The following is a 21,141-nucleotide window of genomic DNA, read 5'->3' as shown; positions in this document are numbered from 1 at the left end:
ACTAATTATTAAGAGATTGATTAGGATATGGACTTACGGAGTAAAAATTTAGAAGTGTCAAGTCAACGCTAATCACTTTTTTTTCAAAATACGCATTAAAGTGTTGAAAACAGAGGATAAAAAAGAAGAAAAAAAAAAACAATTGATTTAAAATGTTCGCGAAGATTGGTACGTTGGACTAGAATTTTTAATTAATTTTGATTAATATTTCAAATTCTAGAGTAATTTTTGGGCATGGTTGTAATTTTTTTTTCTTGAGCTTGTTAATTCGTTTTACAACTTTAAAATATCGTTAAAAATATTTGATATCAAAAATCTTTTATTGGTAGAATTTGATAAATATTTTTCCTAAGTAACAAATTAAAATTATAGAAATGTCAAACAAATCGACTTTGTTGTCAAAATTGGCATTTAAATCAAATTCTTCCTAAGTAACATATTAAAATTATAGAAATGTCAACAGATCAACTTTATATGTCAAAATTGGCATTTAAGTTATACACTAATTTTATTCTATACTGGTCTATGGATATGAGTATTGAGTAATATGACCACTTCAGCCAAAACTATCTCAAGAGTCAAGACCCACCATCCAACAGACTTTAGAGTTTGATGAAGGGAAGAATAATATATACGGGTCAAAATGAAAGATATTTGTTCAAGGTTGATTGCTAGAAAAGTAGAAATGTTGTATGAATATACGATATCTAGCCTTTTCCTCAATCTTTGAGATTTCAGTACCCTATCTCTAATTAGTGTGGAATAAAATATGAGATTAATATCGTGTATGTTTGGATGTATTAAAATTAATAATATTATATGGCGGTGTTCGGTTTTCAAGATAAAATAGTACCAAGATATAATTTAAGATTGAGTCGTGAGATTATTCTAGTTATAGGGGGTTAGCTATGACTAATTACCCCGTGATTATCCATTTAGAATTGAATTGTGAGATTAAATCTCTTGAACCAAACACACTATAAATTTAATTTCGGATACAATCTTGCAGAACGAACACCTCCCATATGTTATAAATCAGTATCATAGAATCGCACAAATTTGTTCAAAAACTAGATAAGACCCTTTTTTTTATATCTTAGTAGTATTATTTATGCAATAATAGCAAAAGCACAATTATTTACAAGCGAGAATATTGCTAAACGAAGCGACCAACTATAATTGAAATGATGTCTACTTATTGTAAAAAAGTAGAATGAATAGGTGTTTCTTGTTTAATAATTTTGAAACATTGAAAGACTTTATTAAATAGTTTGGCTATAAACCTACACCCCAAGATAGAAAATGGGACCTCATTCTCATTTGATATTTTATTATTGAAGAGATCAAAATATACAATTTATAGTGAATCAACAATTTTGCATATGTCGTTAGTTTAGATGCAACTGATAATCATTCATCCTTTAAGAAATCGACAGTTTTTACCATTTCTTTCCTAATTTACAAATGTCACAAAAATCTAACATTTGAATTATCACAAAATTGTTTACTAAAGTTTTATATTACTTGACAAGTAACTTTTCTGTTAGATTAAAGCATCAAACTACCAAAGTTGACAGCGATGGTGAAAAATAAAATATCAAGGCTTATTATTTTGGTAAAATATATTGAGATATCTAAATATACATGAACACAAAATACCCCAGCAATAAATTTATTTGTGGTTTAGTCTTTCAGTAGAAAAAAAATCATCCAATCCTATCAAAATTCTGGAAAAAATAGAAAAATCCCAATTCTACTGTACAATATCAATTCATCGAAGATCAATGGGAGAACAAACAAAATTCTCAAAAAAATAAGCAGATGTCAAATTAATAAGCAATAAACGAATCAAAAAGAGCAGAATTATGAATTATTCACTGGACCTGGCGCCGCCGGTTCTGGATTAGGCGGAGTAAATGTCGGCGGCGGAGCCACCGAGACGACTGCTGGAGGCGGCGGGTAAGCCGTCGGAGGAGGCGGAGAAGACAATGCCGGAGGAGGCGGAGATAAATCTGGAACACTAGGAGTTGAATTATCACTCAGCGGCGGCGGCGGCGGCGGCGAATCCGGAACACTCGAGCCTGAGCTCTCACTCGGCGGCGGCGGCGGCGGATTGAAGCTGCCGGAAGGATTAGGAGTAGCGGGAGGATTTAGGCTCGGATTGGAATCGGGGGAGGGGATGACGATCGGAGCGGTTTCCGTGCACGAATCTGAGCTGCAATCGTTCGATTTTTTGCGAATTCCGTGATGCCGGAGCAGCGTGAACCCTAGGACGAGTCCGGTGACGACGAGAATCGCGACGATGAAGACGAAGATCTTCGTGGCTTTGCCGACGAAGCACATTTTAATCGAATTTTTCGGTTGGAGTTTCGATTGGTGAATTGAATTTTTGCTGAAATTATGCAGTTAAGGAAAGGCAATTGAGAATTGTGGGGGCAATGATGAGTTGGTGTGTGAGTGTGCTTTTTGTATTTATGCGTAGAGGAAGGAAATGGTGGTTTTGCAATTGTATGTATGTATATGTGTATGTATTTTTTTTCTTTTCTTCTTCTTGGATTTGGGCATTGGTGGAGTGAAGGAGACGATTGAGGAAGCTATCACGTGAAGGCCATTGAAGGAGAATACGCTGTGATTTTTGGATGTTTCTACATTTATTAATACTTCCTTTATGAGGTAATGCTATAATGTTTCATTTAAATTAGTCAGAGGATATTATTATAAATTGAATCCTATGTTTTGTGAGATGGGCATTTTGAATAGGTTATAGAGTATGGTTCATGTGTTTTTTAATTGAAATGAGAAAATATTAGTAGTATGGGTTTATAATTTAGCTGTCAATGAATACGTGTGAAGATAATGTGGTTGAATTGTTAAAGATATAGATATGTCAATTTTATTTTGAGATAGTAATATATGTGGAAGGGGTCGCCTCATATTGTATGCAATGTATGAGATAATCCTAATATATGAGGATCTCTGATGTGCACTGAGAGTATGAAAATGCAGCACCTTGTTGAAGATTATTTCTTTGATGAGGCACAATGAGTATAAATGTATTTAAACGATGGTTTCATATGCACATCAATTGTAGTATGAGCTTATAATTTAGCTGTCAATGAATACGTGTGAAGATAATGTAGTTGAATTGTTAAAGGTATAGATATGTCAATTTTATTTGAGATAGTAATAAATGTGGAAGGGGTCGCCTCATATTGTATGCAATGTATGAGGTAATCCTAATATATGAGGATCTCTGATGTGCACTTAGAGCGTGAAAATTCAGCACTTTGTTGAAGATTATTTCTTTGATGAGGCACAATTAGTATAAATGTATTTAAACGATGGTTTCATATGCACATCAATAGTTTTGGACATGGGGACACTTGATGTCGTAGGAGTGCACGACAGTGGTACGTCAGCTAATGTACAATAACACTCTAAATCAATTTGACAATTCCTACACATCGCTGACACAACGGACCAATAGCATATCTAGGATTAAAACATCGTGCGGTCAAAAAAATATTAAAATATGTTTAAATTATTATTCTTAATGAAAATACATTACAGTTTAGGGCAAATTGCCACAAAAATATAAATGTTGATCAAATATTGGTCAATCTTGTAATTTTAAACGACAATCATATCATAATTTTTTATTAATTGTTACTAGTAGTTAATAGAACAATGGGTGGAAAGGGAACTTTTAAATTTTAAATAAGAAATAAGATTGCTCAAATGGGCCAACATAGGCCCAATTTCAGAAAATTAATACTCCCTCCGTCCTGGCTAAAATGACACATTGCTTAGCTGACACGAGATTTTAGGAGTTATTGGTTAAAGTATTTAATTGGAGAGAGAAAAGGTGGGAATAAGTATTAAAATAAAGAGAAAGAAAGATGAATAATTTAATAGGAGTGAGAAAAAGTTGTTGGGTGTATTAATTGGAGAGAGAAAGTTTCCAAAATAGGAAATGTGTTATCTTATAGTTGGGACAGACTAAAAAGGAAAACGTGTCATCTTAAGCGGGACGGATGGAGTATAAGAAAGCAGCTTTTATGTAAAAAAGAATCGTGCCGCCGACTGAAGCTGGATTGAAGATGGGGCATGAGTGCAAACAACGTGGGGTCAGCGGCCGGTTACCAGGGGAGGGTTCCGGACTTGGCCCTTAGTGGTTTCATCGGTGTTTGGTGATGTACATTAGTTTAGATACAATAATTTCTTATATCTCGTCTTTTAGTAACCAACAACAAATATTTATCTCACTATGATCCTTTTAATGTTATACCACATTAGTGTTTATTCATCAACTTAAGGTTAGGAGATTTTAAACTTGACACTACAACCTTTAATGATAGGTATCTCATTTCCGATTTTGCTTGTGAATATTAATTTATTTATTCAAGAACCATACAAGAGACCTTTAGTGACGATGTAATCACCATTTACTCTACAATGCATAATATTTGAACTCTTTTGTGTAATTAAAATATGATAATAAAATGTAATGTGATATAAATAATTCTTCTCAGTGTGTAAGGGGCTCTGGTTTCGGATCGAAGCAGGATTGCATTCTTTGGATGGAGATGAGAAGGAAGATCATGTGACGGCATTTATGAAAGCGATGGAGATTCGGTTGAACGTGTTTCTCTATTGATGGATTAACTAAAATTGGAAGTCAATATATGTAGTCATTTTGCATAGTCTTTATGTCTTTGTTTTGGAAAATTTTATTAAATTATCTTTTTCCATTTGAAAAAAAAATTATCTTGACTTTTTAGCAAGTTAAAAGTGAAAGTATAAGATAACAAGATAACAAGATAAGTTTAACGAAGAAAGAGAGCATCTTCATATTTCAATCAGTTATGCTATAGTGTTATTTTATTATTAAATATTTTGGTGTTATATATACTATTATTCTTATATGTCCACATTTGATCTTAGATGGATATATGTGTGTCACATTTCAAACTCTTATGACGTACTGCGTCTTGTTTTGTCGTATTATTGCGTACGGATAAAGAAAATACAAAAGCCACATTGGCGCCGATACTTTTGACTCATTTAAATTTTCTTTGTCGTATTATTATATTATTGTATCTTTCTGATATCAAAGTGCACGTGAGATTGCTACATCACATTAGATCTTACATATAAATGATATGGTTTGTCGTATTGTTATATTTTTGTATGTTTCTAATATATTATGTTATATTATTAAATCACATTAGATCTTACATATATAAGTGTTATGATTTTGTCGCATTTTGCATTCTTTATGTCGCATTGTCGTGATTTAGATTACCACATTGAATTAGATCTTAAATGCAATATAATAATCTTGATAAAGTAAGATACAAAAGCCATAATTCATGCCGATATTTTTGACGTAGTTAAATTTTCTTTGTCGTATTGTTATACTAATGTATCTTTATATGATATCATTTGTTGTATTGTTAAGTGCACTTGAGAGTGCAACATCATATTAGATATTACTATAAATGATACTCCCTCCATCCCAAGATATTAGACCCCTTTCTTTTTCGCACACATTTTGAAAAAATAATATAAAATAGTTAGAGTGGAGAGAGAGTAAAGTAAGAGAGAGAATTATGTAGATGAGAGTCTCCTCTACATAATTCTTTTTCTTATTTTACTTTTTCTCCACTTCAACTATTTTATAGTATTATTTTTCTAAAACGAGTGCGAAAAAGAAAGAGGTCTAATATCTTGGGACGGAGGGAGTATGTTTTGTCGTATTTAAATTCTCTTTGTTGCATTATTATATTTTTGTTTGTTTCTAATATATCTTATTTTATATTGTTAAGTACACGTGAGATTGTGTCATCAGATTAGATGTTACTCCCTCCGTCCCGCTTTAGCAGTCCCATTGACTTTTCTGCCCTCTTTTTATAAAAATGATAAAAAATAGTTAAAGTGGAAAAATGGTAAAGTAAGAGAGACAATAATGTAGATAAGACTCTTCTCTATATTATTCTCTCTTTTAATTTACCATTTCTCCTCTTTAACTATTTTTTTTATCAATTTTACAAAAAGAGAGCAGAAAAGTCAATGGGACTGCTAAAGCGGGACGGAGGGGGTACATATAAACGTTATGTTTTTGTCGCATTTTGCATTCTTTATGTCACATTGTCACACTTTAGATTACCACATTATATTAGATCTTAAATGTAGTATAACAATCATTTGATAAAGTAAAATACAAGAGTCATTCGTACAAGCTAATGCTTTGTCGCATTGTTATGTTTTGTACATATATGATCTCTCTTGTGTTGTATTGTTAAATACGCGTGAGATTACCATATCACATTAGATCTTGCATATAATTATTATTTTTTTGTCGCTTTTCAATGTCGTATTTTGTCCCATTGTTAGACACGTGCGTGTGAGATTCACCATATTGCATTAAATTTTATACTCATGCATTTAATCTATTTAGTCTAGATACAAAGGTTGTTAGAAACAAAATGTGTAATTGATTCAAATGCTTATTTATTAATAATGTTTATATGTGCTTGAATAATGATTTTACTAGTAATGCACAAATAATAATAAAAAAATAACATATTTATACCCCTTGAAAGATAGTAGAAAACAATATTTTCGAAATTCACATGAAATAAAGCCGTTGGAGACACATTTAGATTTCATGTTTAAAACCAAGTGCTATTCAAATCTGGTTTTGGTTTTTCAATATTGTATATTTAATTACAATATTTTTCCAAAAAAAACTAGTTAAGCAACACTTATCAACCAAATCGCAATAACACAACCAAAGCAGATTCCCTCAAATACACTCGTAGAGCGCATTTATACTATGGCTTAGCTTAACATTTATTTTATTTGGTCATACATACTTTATAGGCTAATTTCGTTAGTAATGCTAAATGATCATATTATAGCTGGCTATATTTAACTTTTTAATAAAAAACTGGATCACACTAATCAAATTTAATGCACCTAGAAAGTATTGATTGTTTAGGACTATTCCACCCTTTACTTAAAATGTGATATTGTATGATAATTTAAAAATGAACAAGCTTTGTTAACAGTGAGGTGTGAAATAATATGGTACTATACAGGAAAGTGATCAATTGCTAACTCATCATTTAATTGCTAACTACAACTAATTTAAGGCCATATGATTTTAGAAAATGTGTGGTCTACAATTTGCCACGTGTAACTTTTGTTTTTATTAATTAAATCGAAAAGATAAAAAAAAACTCCAAATTAAGGTTTTGGATGAAAATGTCAATATAATATTCCGAAAATATCAACTAAATGCTTTGAGAATGTCAACACAATGCTTTAAAAATGTTAACCCATTGCTTATATTGACATTCTACATGTATTATATTGACATATTTTATATAGTATATTGACATTTTTGCTGTACGAAAATTTTTTTAAAAGTTTGAATTTTTTTTCAAATTTTGACGTCGGAACATATGCATGTAGTATATCGTTGGAATCCTTATAAAATTATCTTTAATTTGATATATGTTATACGAATTTAAAGTTTTGGAATTTCTTTTAAAAGTTAGTTATAACTAAACATGTAGTTAATTGACATTAATATCCCTATTGATATTTTTTGGAATTAATCCTATGGCCTTATTGACGTTTTTTGTTGATCGTATTGACATTTCAGGGTTGATAATCTAGGCCTTTAATTTAAATATCTAATGACTATTATTTAGTTGTAGTTAACAATTAAGTATTGAGTTAGTAATATAACACTGCCCGTACTGTACAAATCAATGTTTAAGAAATAGTAAGTGAATTATATGATTAGTATAGTGCAAATTTACAGTTCACCGTCAGTTAAAGAGACCTTAGATTCAATCGAATTTACATTTCCTTATTGATCTCTGTTTAAATATATTTGAATTTTGATTAACTATATCAAGTCCCGAATGGATAGTGTGAAAATAATTGTAATACCTTAATTATATATGCGAACTATTGTAAAAATTATAGTATAAGTACTAATATAAATTAAACTAAACTAGTAAAAGAAATAAAAAAATAAGATTACGTATAATATAATAAAATAAAATAAATTAGTAACTGAATAGCAAACTATCATAAAAAAGAAACATAAAAATCAAATACTATAAGACTTGAAAAGAGAACTATAATTAAGTAGAAAGGGTAATAATGTCAATGTATTTGAGCATTAAATAGTACAATGAAATTATTACTATTCATCTCTTCAATATTTACTAAAATACCATTTCTGGCCCTCCATAATGTGGCTGTATAGATTTACCCTTTTATTTGCATAAAACACAACGAAAATCACATTGGTCTTCACATTTTGTTATCTTCCTCATCCTCCTTTTCTAGGTCTTCCCCATCTCCTTCTCCTTTTTCCTCAGCGACTCTCCTACCATGGGACGGAAGAAGCTCTCCATGAGGCTGATCGAAAACCCCACCTCTCGACAACTCACTTATACGAAGCGCAAGGAGGGCATCATCAAGAAGGCCGGCGAGCTTGCAGTGTTGTGTGACACCGACGTCGCCCTCATCATGTTTGCACCTTCTGGGCGCCTTGCTAGCTTCGCTAGCAATGGAAGGTTTTCATCTTTATTTATATATCTTTTATTTAATTTTTTTTTATGTTAATTGCAAGTAAAAATGCTAGAAATGGAGTTAGGTTGATGATATTAGTAGGATTACGTATCTAGCCAACGAGGTAAAATTAATGCTTGCCTATTTGAAACAAAAATTTAGTAAGAAGATCTAGGGTAACGAGAATGACTTTCAAATCTGAATAGTTTTAAAAGTGAGAAAAGATTTACAATTTTAATAGATCTATGTATATTTGTACATTGTGTTACAATTGAACTATTTTTTTAAAAAAAAATTTCCTTGCAGAATTGAGGATATACTACTTCGATTTGTTGACAGGCCAGATGAGCTTAGAGGAGGGTAAGTTGTTGTTAGGTTTTCCATTTATTAATTTTTTTTCATAAAATACATTTCTTTTCTTTAATTTTTTTTTAAAGATTCCTTGCAATTTTTGTTTCCATTGCAGGCCTATCAATCACGAAGAGGTACATACAGATTTCCCATGCTTCCAAAAATTGTATTATTTCAATTGAAGAATTCATCTGTTTTTATTATTAGTATTGACAAATTAATTTTATTTTGTAGTTTTTGTCTCAAAAATTGAAACAATTGAAGTATGAAGGTGAAATGCTGGAGAAGATTGCAGTGTAAGGACTTTGCCTTCACTTTAATATGTTTAAAATTAAATATTATTCTTACAAAACACAAATTATTGTTATTTTTAATGATATTCTTTCGTTTCTTGACATGGATCTTCATTCACCCGCTAATTTGCCGGTCAAACAAGTTCAGTATTGAGGTAATTAACACTAACTATTTACATATGCTTCAATTCAATTTATATTGAAATTTAATTGTTTATATATTATTTTATTTGTGTTTGTGTTCTTCTTTTGAGTAGTATTTAAACGAACTCTTCAGTCTTCAAGTAATATCTCAAAATATTCAATTAAGTAAATTTCATTTAATTATAAAATGTCCTACATTTTCTTTTAAAATGTTATTGGTGATTGTACAAACATATTATTGATTTTAATAATATTAATTTGAATTGGCTAATTACAGGAACTTGAAGAGAAACTAGACAAACTCAATAGAAAACAACATGAGACACAAGAAAAAATGAGGTTGGAATTTTTAATTTTACTAATATATATTTTCTCTTTATTTTTTATTCATAATTAACTAATTAACTCTAATTTTTTTATTATGTGCAGGTATTATGAACCTAACGTAGAAAAAATCAATTCAGCTCTTGAAGCAGGAGTTTATCAGCAGTTTCTTACAACTGCTATTCAACGAATCCAGACATCAAAGGTAAGTATTGTCAATTATAATATCAATTTTTACTGATATCTGAAATCAGTCAAAGGATTTTTCATTAAATTTTTCATTGATTACTAATTTCCAATGGAATAGATATGAATAACAGAATAAGGATAGGATCAATTTCAAGTAAAGAGGAAAAGAGAAATAACTATCATATTTATTTTTTCTTTATAAAAACTTATTCTTGAATAGGAAAGATATTTAAGACGGTATTTATTATATGTCTTATTCAATTTAAAAAGTAAATATGGTAGTATTTATTTTACTTTACCTCTTTTTATTTATCTTATTTTCTTGAAATTCATTACTAGTTTGTAAGAGGGTACATTTACCTTTTCTAAGAAGATAAATGAGAAATATGCATTATCGATTTACATATTTTCCTTGGATTTGCTCTAAGAACTAAATAAACTCGAGTGAGCAATTCAACTCTATAAGATGTTAATTGAACTGAATTCAAAGATGTTTTAGTAAAAATTAATAACAAACAATGTGATGTGATTTTAAAGCTACTTCATTATTGCATGTGCTATACTTTTTCAAAATTTTAATTTGGATAATCAACTTTGCATTGATCTTGTTTGTAGGCCAAACTGCTAGGCAATCAACTTTGTCACGAAAGGACTGAAAATGTTGAGGTAACATAATATTTGATAGGAGTATATTCTTTTATTATAACATGTATATATATGTTGCTTATTTAATAAACCGTATCAATTTTTTCAACAAATTGAGGCTGACAAGAATTAGGGTTTGTAACCAGATCTTTTAATCGAAGATTCTAATTTTCATGATTTTCGAATCAAATATCTGACAAAATTTAATTCTCATTTGCTTTATATATCAGCTTAGATATATGCACGTTTGTAAGTTTTTGTATTGAAGATAACCTTTCTTTTTTATGTATAGAAAGTGCAATAAACATGAGTATTTGTTGCAAAGATACCTTAAATTTTCAATTTATCTATACACATATACGTAAAGCTCCTTTTGGTATACGAAATTGGAGGCGTGGAGTTGAATTTGAAGCCTTCATTTCCAAATCCAATGTTTGGTATCATAAAATTTCTTAGATTTGGATTGAATTACAATTTCAAATCATCCAATTCCACAATTTGAATTCTATATCAAAGGTAATGTAATTTCACATATTTGTTAATTTACATTCACATTGCACACATTCTTAACACACACTGCACATATTCACAGAAATTGCACACATTCTTAACACACATATTCACACACACTGCGCACATTCACACACACACACACATTGCACACATTCTTACACACACATTCACACACACTGCACACACATTCACACACACACACATTCACACACGCTGCACACATCACACACACACACACACATTCTTGCACACTACGCACACACACTCACACATGTTGCACACATGCACACTCCTACACACATTACATGCAGTATGTGTATTGTGAGTTATGTGTGTGTGTGTATATAGTGAGTTATGTGTGTGTGTGTGCGGCGCACGCGCATAGTGTGTCTTTAGTGATTGAGTGTAGTGTGTGTGTATGCGCGCGTGCGTAGTGTGTTTTTAGTGATTGTGTGCAGTGTGTGTGTATGCGTGCGCGCGTAGTGTGTTTTTATTGATTGTGTGTAGTGTGTGTGTGCGCGCGTGTAGTATGTTATTAGTGAGTGTGTATGTGTGTATTTAATGATTGTGCAATGTGTGTAGTGTGTGCACGCACAATTTTCATATTCAATTTCGTATCAATTATTTCATTTTGCCAAACAAAGGATTTGAAATCAAATTTTAATTCAATTCCTTCCATTTTAATTTTAATTTCAGTTCCATGTACCAGATCCTAATTAGTACATGAACAAAATATATATTTTTTAGGTGCAGGCTGCAATGATGCAAATGGATGATGCAATTTCATTGACTGGTCACTCTGCTGAGGGAAACCATGTCCGGTAATTTTTATTTATTTTAAAATATAATATTAACATGTATGAATAATACTTATTAAATTATCATATTAAAATTGATTTTATAAAATTTATTTTTTTAGGATGAGGTCAAACATGGATGAAAATCAGAGTGGATCAAGCTCAGCTGTAGGGCCTCATCTTAGCCTAGGCTTCATTGAATCACAGAAGATGTGGAATAATTCATGGAATATATGAAGCATAGAGCTTTGGATGTTGGTTTAAATAAAAATTATATAAAACAAATACAGTAAAACATTGATTTTATTTTTGTTTAACTATGCCATTGCGAGTACTATTAAAACTCAATCATTATTGTCGTGCAAAAATACTCGTAAAGAGTAGACTCGGCATATTATAAATTTCGGATCAGTTATTTCTTTCATATTTAATCTACCATTTTCAACTATGATATGCATGATTTATTTATTCGAAATTTAAAAAGAGGTGGAGGCGATGTATATTCAATATTCATTTCCTGCTTGAATTGGCTGAAAAAAGTTTTATTGATATGTTATTTTCAAAAATATAAAGTAATTAGGTTAGTGCTTTAACCTCAATTATTTTTTTATTTGCGAAATTCTTTTCTTCTTTTTTTTTTCACTCATTCGTCATTGTTGTTTTGTCCACTCTTGCAAAACTAGCTTGCAAAACTAGATATGTTTTTAATTTTATCGATTTACATTTACAAAATTTGAACTATGTTTTCAGTAAGGCTTAGAAATATGCGGACTGACATTGCAACCTTTCTCGATGGATAGTCTAATTCCATCTAGGTTGTGAAATTCTTCTTTTTCTTTGTTTAGGACTGACCGTGTTACCTTAAAGTGGACGCCGCCCACAACCGGTCTACTAAAACAAAGACTTAGACATTGTTAAGTTAACTTATACATTTAAACATGCAATTAACATCCATTAAATGTAAAACATAACAACATTATGACAAAAATAATATGTTTTATTCCTTGGAAAATAAAACAAGAGTTTTACAGTATTCAATCACTCAAAACGTGTTTCTAGTATACAAACTCTAACAATAGTATCATAAAATGAGTTCATTCATGGCCATTTGTTAATTCGTTCATGGTCAAAATTGTTGATTCAAACATCTTTAATGTGTGTGTTTTTTCAATTTGGATATCTAAAATGTAATTTTACCTTATAAAGTTCACACTTTTATCAATATATTCAATCCATAGAGTAGCCCATTTTATTTTGGGTCAGTCCTATTCAAATTGCGAAAGTAATTAAATTGAAATTTTATCAATACAACAAATTTTCACCCAATTCTTCAACTTAATGAACTATTCGTCTCAAATCTACAAAATTATATGATTCGAGATTTAGAATATCAGTCTAGTCTATTAATACTTCCTTTTTGAGGTAATGTTGAAATGTTTCATTTCAAGTTTGAATCCTATGTTATGTGGGATGGACATTTTCAATAAATTATATAAAGAATATGGTTCATGTGTTTTTTACTTGAAATAAGAAAATACTAGCAGTATGTGTTTATAATTTAGCTGTCATGAATATCTGTGAAGATAATGAGGTGGAATTGTTAAGGGTATATATAGGTCAATTTTATTTGAGATAGGAATATATGCGAAAGGGATCACCTCATATTGTTGTATGCAATGTATAAGGTAATCCCTTCCGGAATATATGAGGTTCTGTACTGAGAGCGTGAAAATGAAACACATTGTTGAGGATTATTTCCCTGATGAGGCCACAATGAGTGTAAATGTATTTAAACGTTGGTTTCATATGCACATCAATAGTCTTGGATACATGGACACTTGATGTCGTAGGAGTGCACGATAGTGGTACGTCAGCCAATGTACAATGGCACTCTAGATCAATTCGACAGTTCCTACACAACGCTGACACAAATCTGGTTTTATGTTTAAATTTAATTGCTATTCAAATCTGGTTTTGATTTTACAATATTGTATATTTAATTAGAACCAATTAGAAATTATATTTTTCCTTTTAAAAGATTATTAAAAACCAAGCTCAAATACGCTGCCAAAGCGAATTCCCTCAAATATACTAGAAGAGTGCATTTATACCATGGCTAAGCTCAACATTTATTTCATTTGGTCATATAAATTTTATAGGCTAATTTCATTGAGTGATATTAAATGATCATATTATATCTGACCATATTTAACTTTTTAATAGAAAACTGGATCTGACTTATAAAATTTAATGCACCTAGAAAGTTTCATCTATTTAGGACTATTCTACCCTTTACTTAATTCAACCAAGGAATTATATTTTATAGCTAATTAAAAGATGTTTACCCTGTTATATTTTCTTATCTTTCCTTTTCATTTTTTTAACAAGATTAAGTAAATATACTATAATATGATATTATAGTTAATTATTGAAATTCATTTTACTGTATAGTGTACTAGCGTCGTGTCATGTTTTACACTACTACTACTACTACTACTACTACTACTAATAATAATAATAATAATAATAATAATAATATTAATATTAATATTATTATTATTATTATTATTATTATTATATGTTACATTAATAATTATAAAATATGTCAAAATTGAAATCATGAGAATATAAAAAAATAATGTCATGATACTATAATAAAATGTATAATACGAAAATGGCAAAAACATTAATAATAAAACAATAAAATTATTATTACTCGTAACTTCAATATTACTAAAATACCATTTCTGGCCCTCAATAATGTGGCTGCATAGATATATCCTTTTATTTGCATAAAATGCTATGAAAATCACATTGTTCTTCACGTTTTGTTCTCTTCCTCATCCTCCTTTTCTAGGTCTTCCCCATCTCTTTCTCCTTTTTCCTTAGCGACTCTCCTACCATGGGACGGAAGAAGCTCATCATGAGGCGGATCGAAAACCCCACCTCCAGACAACTCACTTATACGAAGCGCAAGGAGGGCATCATCAAGAAGGCCGGCGAGCTTGCAGTGTTGTGTGACACCGACGTCGCCCTCATCATGTTTTCACCCTCCGGCCGCCTTGCTAGCTTCGCTAGCAACGAAAGGTTTTCATCTTTATTTATATTTCTTTTCTTTAATTTTTTTATGTTAATTGCAAGAAAAAAAATAATAAAATTGGAGTTAGGTTGATGATATTAGTAGGATTATGTATCTAGCCAACGAGGTAAAATTAAAGCTTGTCTATTTGAAACAAAATTTAGTAAGAAGATATAGGGTAACGAGAAAACAACTTTCAAATCTGAATAATTTTAAAAGTAAGAAAAGATTTACAATTTTAATAGATCTATGTATATTTGTACATGGTGTTACAATTGAACTAATTTTTTATTTTTTTTGAATTTTTTTTTCCTTGCAGAATTGAGGATATACTTCTTCGATTTGTTGACAGACCAGATGAGCTTAGAGGAGGGTAAGTTGTAATTAATTTTTCCATTTATTATTATTTTTTTCATGAAACACATTTCTTTTCTATAATTTTTTTAAAGATTCCTTGCAATTTTTGTTTCCATTGCAGGCCTATCAATCACGAAGAGGTACATACAAATTTCCCACGCTTTGAAAAATTGTAGTATTTCAATTGAAAAATTCATCTGTTTTTATTATTAGTATTGACAAATCAATTTTATTTTGTAGTTTTTGTCTCAAAAATTGAAACAATTGAAGTATGAAGGCGAAATGCTGGAGAAGATAGGAGTGTAAGGTCTTCGCCTTCACTTTAATAAGTTTAAAAGTAAATATTATTCTTATAAAACACAAATTATTGTTATTTTTAATGATATTCTTTCGTTTCTTGACATGGATCTTCATTCACCTGCTAATTTGCTGGTCAAACAAGTTCAGTATTGAGGTAATTAACACTAACTATTTACATATGTTTCAATATAATTTGAATCGAAACTTAATTGTGTATATATTATTTTATGTGTGTCTGTGGGTTCTTTTGAGTATTTAAACTTGCTCTTCAATCTTCATGGAATATCTCAAAAGAGTCGATCAAGTAAATTTCATTTAATTAAAAAATGTCCTACAATTTTTTTAAAATGTTATTGATGATTGTACAAAACATATAATTGATCTTAACTATATTAATTTAAGTTGGCTAATTACAGGAACTTGAAGAGAAACTGGACAAACTCACTAGGAAACACCGAGAGTCTCAGGAAAAAATGAGGTAGGAATTTTTAATTGTACTAATGTATATTTTCACTTTATTCTTTTTCTTCATAATTAATTAATTCATTTTAATTTTTTAATTATGTGCAGATATTACGAACCTAACATTGAAAAAATCAATTCAGTTCTTGAAGCAGGAGTTTACCAGCAGTTTCTTACAACTGCTATTCAACGTATCCAGACATCAAAGGTAAGTATTTTCAATTATAATGTCGATTTTTACGATCTCTGAAATCAGCCAACATAAATTTTCATTAATTTTTTCATTGATTACTAATTTCCAATGGAATAGATATGAATAAGAGAATAAGGATAGGAGTAATTTCAAGTAAAGAGGAAAAGAGAAATAACTATCATATTTACTTTTTCTTTGTAAATACACATTCTTGAATGGGAAAGATATTTAAGAATGTAATATATGTTATCCAATTTAAAAATAAATAAATATGGTAGTTATTTTACTTTACTTCTTTTTATTTATCTTATTTTCTTTAAATTCATTATTACTTTTTAAGAGGGTACATTTACATTTTTCAAAAAAAAAAATTGAGAAATATGCATTCTCGATTTACATATTTTCCTTGGATTTGCTTTAAGAGCTAAATAAACTTGAGTGAGCAAAATCCAACCTTATATGCTAAGATAAGTGGAGTGTAGCTTTTGTATATATGATGTTAATTGAACTGAATTCAAGGATGTTTTAGTAAAAATTAATAACAAACTATGAATTCAAGGATGTTTTAGTAAAAATTAATAACAAACTATGTGATGTGATTTTTAATCTACTTCATTATTGCATGTGCTATATTTTTTTCAAAATTTTATTTCCTAATCAACTTTGCATTGATCTTGTTCTAGGCCAAACTGCTAGGCAATCAACTTGGTCACGAAATGACTGAAAATGTTGAGGTAACACAATATTTGATAGGAGTATATTTTTTTATTATAACATGTATATATATGCTGTTTATTTAATAGCTTGTATCAATTTTATCAACAAATTGAGGCTGACAAGAATTAGGGTTTGAAACCAGATCTTTTAATCGAAGATTCTAATTTTCATGATTTTCGAATCAATATCTGACAAAATTTAATTCACATTTGCTTTATATATTAGCTTAGATATATGCACGTTTGTAAGTTTTTGTACTGAAGATAACCTTTCTTTTTTATGCATAGAAAGTGCAATAAACATGAGTATTTGTTGCAAAGACACCTTAAATTTTCAATTTATCTATACACATATACCTAAAGCTCCTTTTGGTATACGGAATTGGAGGCGTGGAGTTGGATTTGAAGCCTTCAATTCCAAATCCAATGTTTGGTATCACAAAATTTCTTAGATTTGGATTGAATTACAATTCCAAATCCTCCAATTCCACTATTTGAATTCTATGTCAAAGTAATGGAATTTCACATATTTGTTAAATTACACATACACTGCATACATTCTCACACACACACACACACATTCACACACACTGCACACACATTCTTACATTTGCATACACATTCACGCACGTCGCACCCATGCACACTCCCTACACACATTACATGTAATATGTATATTGTGAGTGGTGTAGTGCGTGTGTATAGTGAGTTATGTATGTGTGCGTAGTGTGTTTTTAGTGATTGTAGTGTGTGTGTGCTCGTGCGCGCGAGCGTAGTATGTTTTTAGTGAGTGTGTATGTGTATTTAATGATTGTGCAACATATGTAGAGTGTGCGCGCGCAATTTTTTGGATTCAATTATTTCATTTTTCCAAACAAAGGATTTGGATTTGATTTTCTTTCAATTCCTTCCAATTCAATTTCAATTCCAATTCTGTGTACAATATCCTAAATAAAATTTGTAGTACATGAACAAAATTTATATTTTTTTAGGTGCAGGATGCAACGATGCAAATGGATGATGCAGTTTCGTTGACTAGTCACTCTGCTGAGGGAAACCATGCCCGGTAATTTTTATTTATTTTAAAGTATAATATCATATATGAATAAATTATTAAATAAAAATTGATTTTTTAAAATTGATTTTTTCAGAATGAGGTCAAATATGGATAAAAATCAGAATGGATCAAGCTCAGCTGCAGGGCCTCATCTTAGCCTAGGTATAATTGATTCACAAAAGATGTGGAATAAGTCATGGAACATATGAGGTGTCGAGGTTTGAGTGTTGCGATTTTAAAAACAAATACTGTAAAACAATGATTTTATTTTTTTTGAAATATGCCATTGCAAGTACCATAAAAACTCAATAATTATTGTCGTGCATAAATACTCGTAAAGAATAGACTCGACGTATTATAAATTTCTGATCAGTTATTCTTTTCATATTTAATCTGCCATTTTCAACTATGATATGCATGATTTATTTATTCAAAATTTAAATAGAGGTGGAGGCGATGTATATTCAATATTCATTTACTACTTGAATTGGCTGAATTTTTTTTTATTGATATATTATTTGTACAAAAGATAATAATTAGATCGTTGGTTTAACATCAATTATTTTTTTCACTTGCGAAATTTTTTTCTTCTTTTTTTCACTCATTCGCCGTTGTTGTTTCTTTCACTCTTGCAAAATTAGATTTATACTTCTAAGTTTTTCGATTATATTTACAAAATTCGAATTATGTTTTCAGTTTTTTTTTTATATTCAAATATTGAAATTATTCATGAAATTGTATTTTTCTACACTTGCACGCGGTAGTTGACTTATTTTTAGTGTGACATATTTGTGTATGTTCACTTTGCATTCTGTAATTATATATTTTTAACTCAAATAAATTAAATAATACTACTACTACATTTTTCTTTTTATCAAATATGACATTTAGATAATACTATGACGTTTGATAATACTCCACGAGTATTTGGGTAAGTTATCTTTAAATTTCTGAACTTTTGCTAAATTTTAGTTTCACATACCAGATTCGACATCATCTACAACTTACCAATCAGTCGATTAGTTCTAATTTTGCACCTAACTATTGATTTATTCTGATTATGCAACTAATCGAGATTTCAGCACTAACATAACTTGATAGCTTACTTATATGACATTATCGAATGTCAACCAAAACTACTCATGTTTTAAACAGTGAAACAACATCATATAATATTAAATTATATAATTTCCTGTGTAACTCAAATAGTATCATAAAATGAGCTCATTCATGGCCAAAATTGTTAATTCATTCATGGTCAAAATTGTTAGTCTAGACATCTTTAATGTGTGTGTTTTTTCAATTTGGATATCTAAAATGTAATTTTTTCATATAAAGTTCACATTTTTATCAATATATCCTATCCATAGAGTAGCTCCTTTTATTTTTTTTCAGTCCTATTCAAATTGCGAAAGTAATTAAATTGAAATTTTATCAATATTACAAATTTTCACCCCAATTATTCAATTTAATGAACTATTCGGCCCAAATCTACAAAATTATATGATTCGAGATTTAGAATATCACCCTAGTCTATTAATACTTCCTTTTTCAGGTAACGTTGAAGTGTTTCATTTAAAATTTGAATCCTATGTTATGTGGGATGGGCATTTTCAATAGATTATAGAGTATGATTCATGTGTTTTTTAATTGAACTAAGAAAATGCTAGTAGTATGTGTTTATAATTTAGCTGTCATGATACCTGTGAAGATAATGAGGTTGAATTGTTAAGGGTATAGATAGGTTAATTTTATTTGAGATAGGAATATATGCAGAAGGGATCACATCATATTATAGTATAAAATGTATAAGGTAATTCCTTTCGAAATATATGAGGTTCTGCAATATGCATTGAGAGCGTGAAAATGCAGCACCTTGTTGAGGATTATTTCCCTGATGAGGCCACAATGAGATTGCTCAAATGGGCCAACATAGGCCCATTTTCATAAAATTAACATAAGAAAGCATCTTTTCTGAAGAAAAAAAATGGTGCTGCCGCCTTAAGCTGGATTGAAGATGGGGCAAGAGTACGGGTGGGGTCAACAGCCAGTTACCTGGGGGAGGGTTACAGTGCTGGCCAAGCCGTCGCTGGAGCAGTGGCTAATTGGCCCGTAGTGGTTCCTTCGGTGTTTGGCGATGTATATTAGTTTAGAAATAATAATCTCTTATATCTCGTCTTTCAGTAACCAACAACAAAGATTTATCTCACTATGGTCCTTTTAATGTTATACCGCATTAGTGTTATTCGTCATCCTAAGGTTAGGTGATTTTAAGCTTGACACAGTAACCTTCAATGATAGGTATCCCAGTTCCAAATTTAGTTGTGAATATTAATTTATTTGTGCAAGGACCAGATAAGAGACCTTTAGTGATGACGTAATCACCATTTACTCTACAATGCATAATATTTGTGTGCAATTAATTTATAATAATAAAATGTAATGTGATATAAATAATTCTTTTCAGTATCTAAGGGGCTCTGGTTTCGGATCGAAGCAGGCTTGCGTTCTTTGGATGGAGATGAGAAGGAAGAGCATGGTAACGACATTTATGGAAGCGGTGGAGATTCTGCTGAACATGTTTCTCCGTTTATGGATTAACTAATATTGGAAGTCAATAATATGTCGTCATTTTGCATAGGCTTATGTTATTGTTCAGGAAAATTTTATTAACTTATCTTTTCCCAATAGAAAAAAAAAATTATATTGACTTTTTAGCAAGTCAAAAGTGAAACTATAAGATAACAAGATAACAAGATGAGTTTAATGCAAAAAGAGGGCATCTACTAAGATTTTTCTTATTTCAATTAGTTATACATTGTTATTTTATAATTTAATATTTTGGAGTTGTATAATCTATAATTCTTATATACCCACATTTAATCTTAGATGGATATATGTGTGTCACATATCAAACTCTTATGACGTACTGTGTCTTGTTTTGTTGTATTATTGCGTACGGATAAAGAAAATACAAAAGCCTCATTGACGCTGATACTTTTGAGTCATTTAATTTTTCCATGTCGTATTATTATATTATTGTATCTTTCTGATATCATATGTTGTATTGTTAAGTGAATGGGAGATTGCTACATCACATTAGATCTTACATATAAATGATACTCC

At 30.1% G+C, this 21,141-nt stretch overlaps 4 protein-coding genes across 4 annotated transcripts; 3 read left to right on the top strand and 1 right to left on the bottom strand.

Moving 5' to 3' along the window:
• Positions 1 to 1,645: 1,645 nt before the first annotated feature.
• LOC125209463 (uncharacterized) lies at positions 1,646 to 2,645 on the bottom strand. The gene has a single exon (XM_048109062.2). The coding sequence runs from the start codon at positions 2,341 to 2,343 to the stop codon at positions 1,864 to 1,866; it is 480 nt and encodes a 159-aa protein (XP_047965019.1). The 5' UTR covers positions 2,344 to 2,645; the 3' UTR covers positions 1,646 to 1,863.
• Positions 2,646 to 8,415: 5,770 nt separating this feature from the next.
• On the top strand, positions 8,416 to 9,246 carry LOC148930332 (agamous-like MADS-box protein AGL104). The gene is made up of 4 exons (XM_089067556.1): positions 8,416 to 8,600; positions 8,902 to 8,955; positions 9,062 to 9,080; positions 9,181 to 9,246. The coding sequence occupies exons 1-4, from the start codon at positions 8,416 to 8,418 to the stop codon at positions 9,244 to 9,246; spliced, it is 324 nt and encodes a 107-aa protein (XP_088923682.1).
• Positions 9,247 to 9,717: 471 nt separating this feature from the next.
• Positions 9,718 to 12,100, top strand: LOC125209462 (uncharacterized). Its single transcript, XM_048109061.2, has 5 exons — positions 9,718 to 9,722; positions 9,813 to 9,912; positions 10,512 to 10,562; positions 11,802 to 11,875; positions 11,974 to 12,100. The coding sequence occupies exons 1-5, from the start codon at positions 9,718 to 9,720 to the stop codon at positions 12,086 to 12,088; spliced, it is 345 nt and encodes a 114-aa protein (XP_047965018.2). The 3' UTR covers positions 12,089 to 12,100.
• Positions 12,101 to 14,753: 2,653 nt separating this feature from the next.
• On the top strand, positions 14,754 to 15,593 carry LOC125209460 (agamous-like MADS-box protein AGL104). The gene is made up of 4 exons (XM_089067386.1): positions 14,754 to 14,938; positions 15,250 to 15,303; positions 15,409 to 15,427; positions 15,528 to 15,593. Exons 1-4 carry the CDS (start codon positions 14,754 to 14,756, stop codon positions 15,591 to 15,593), a joined length of 324 nt encoding a protein of 107 aa, XP_088923512.1.
• The last annotated feature ends 5,548 nt before the right edge of the window (positions 15,594 to 21,141 follow it).

This window comes from Salvia hispanica, chromosome 3, assembly GCF_029641045.1.
Source record: "Salvia hispanica isolate PSC_SH4W2 chromosome 3, Shi_PSC_v1, whole genome shotgun sequence".
Taxonomy (NCBI): Eukaryota; Viridiplantae; Streptophyta; class Magnoliopsida; order Lamiales; family Lamiaceae; genus Salvia; species Salvia hispanica.
The sequence above is the reverse complement of the archived record's forward strand: the minus strand, read 5'-3'. Positions and strand labels throughout refer to the sequence as shown.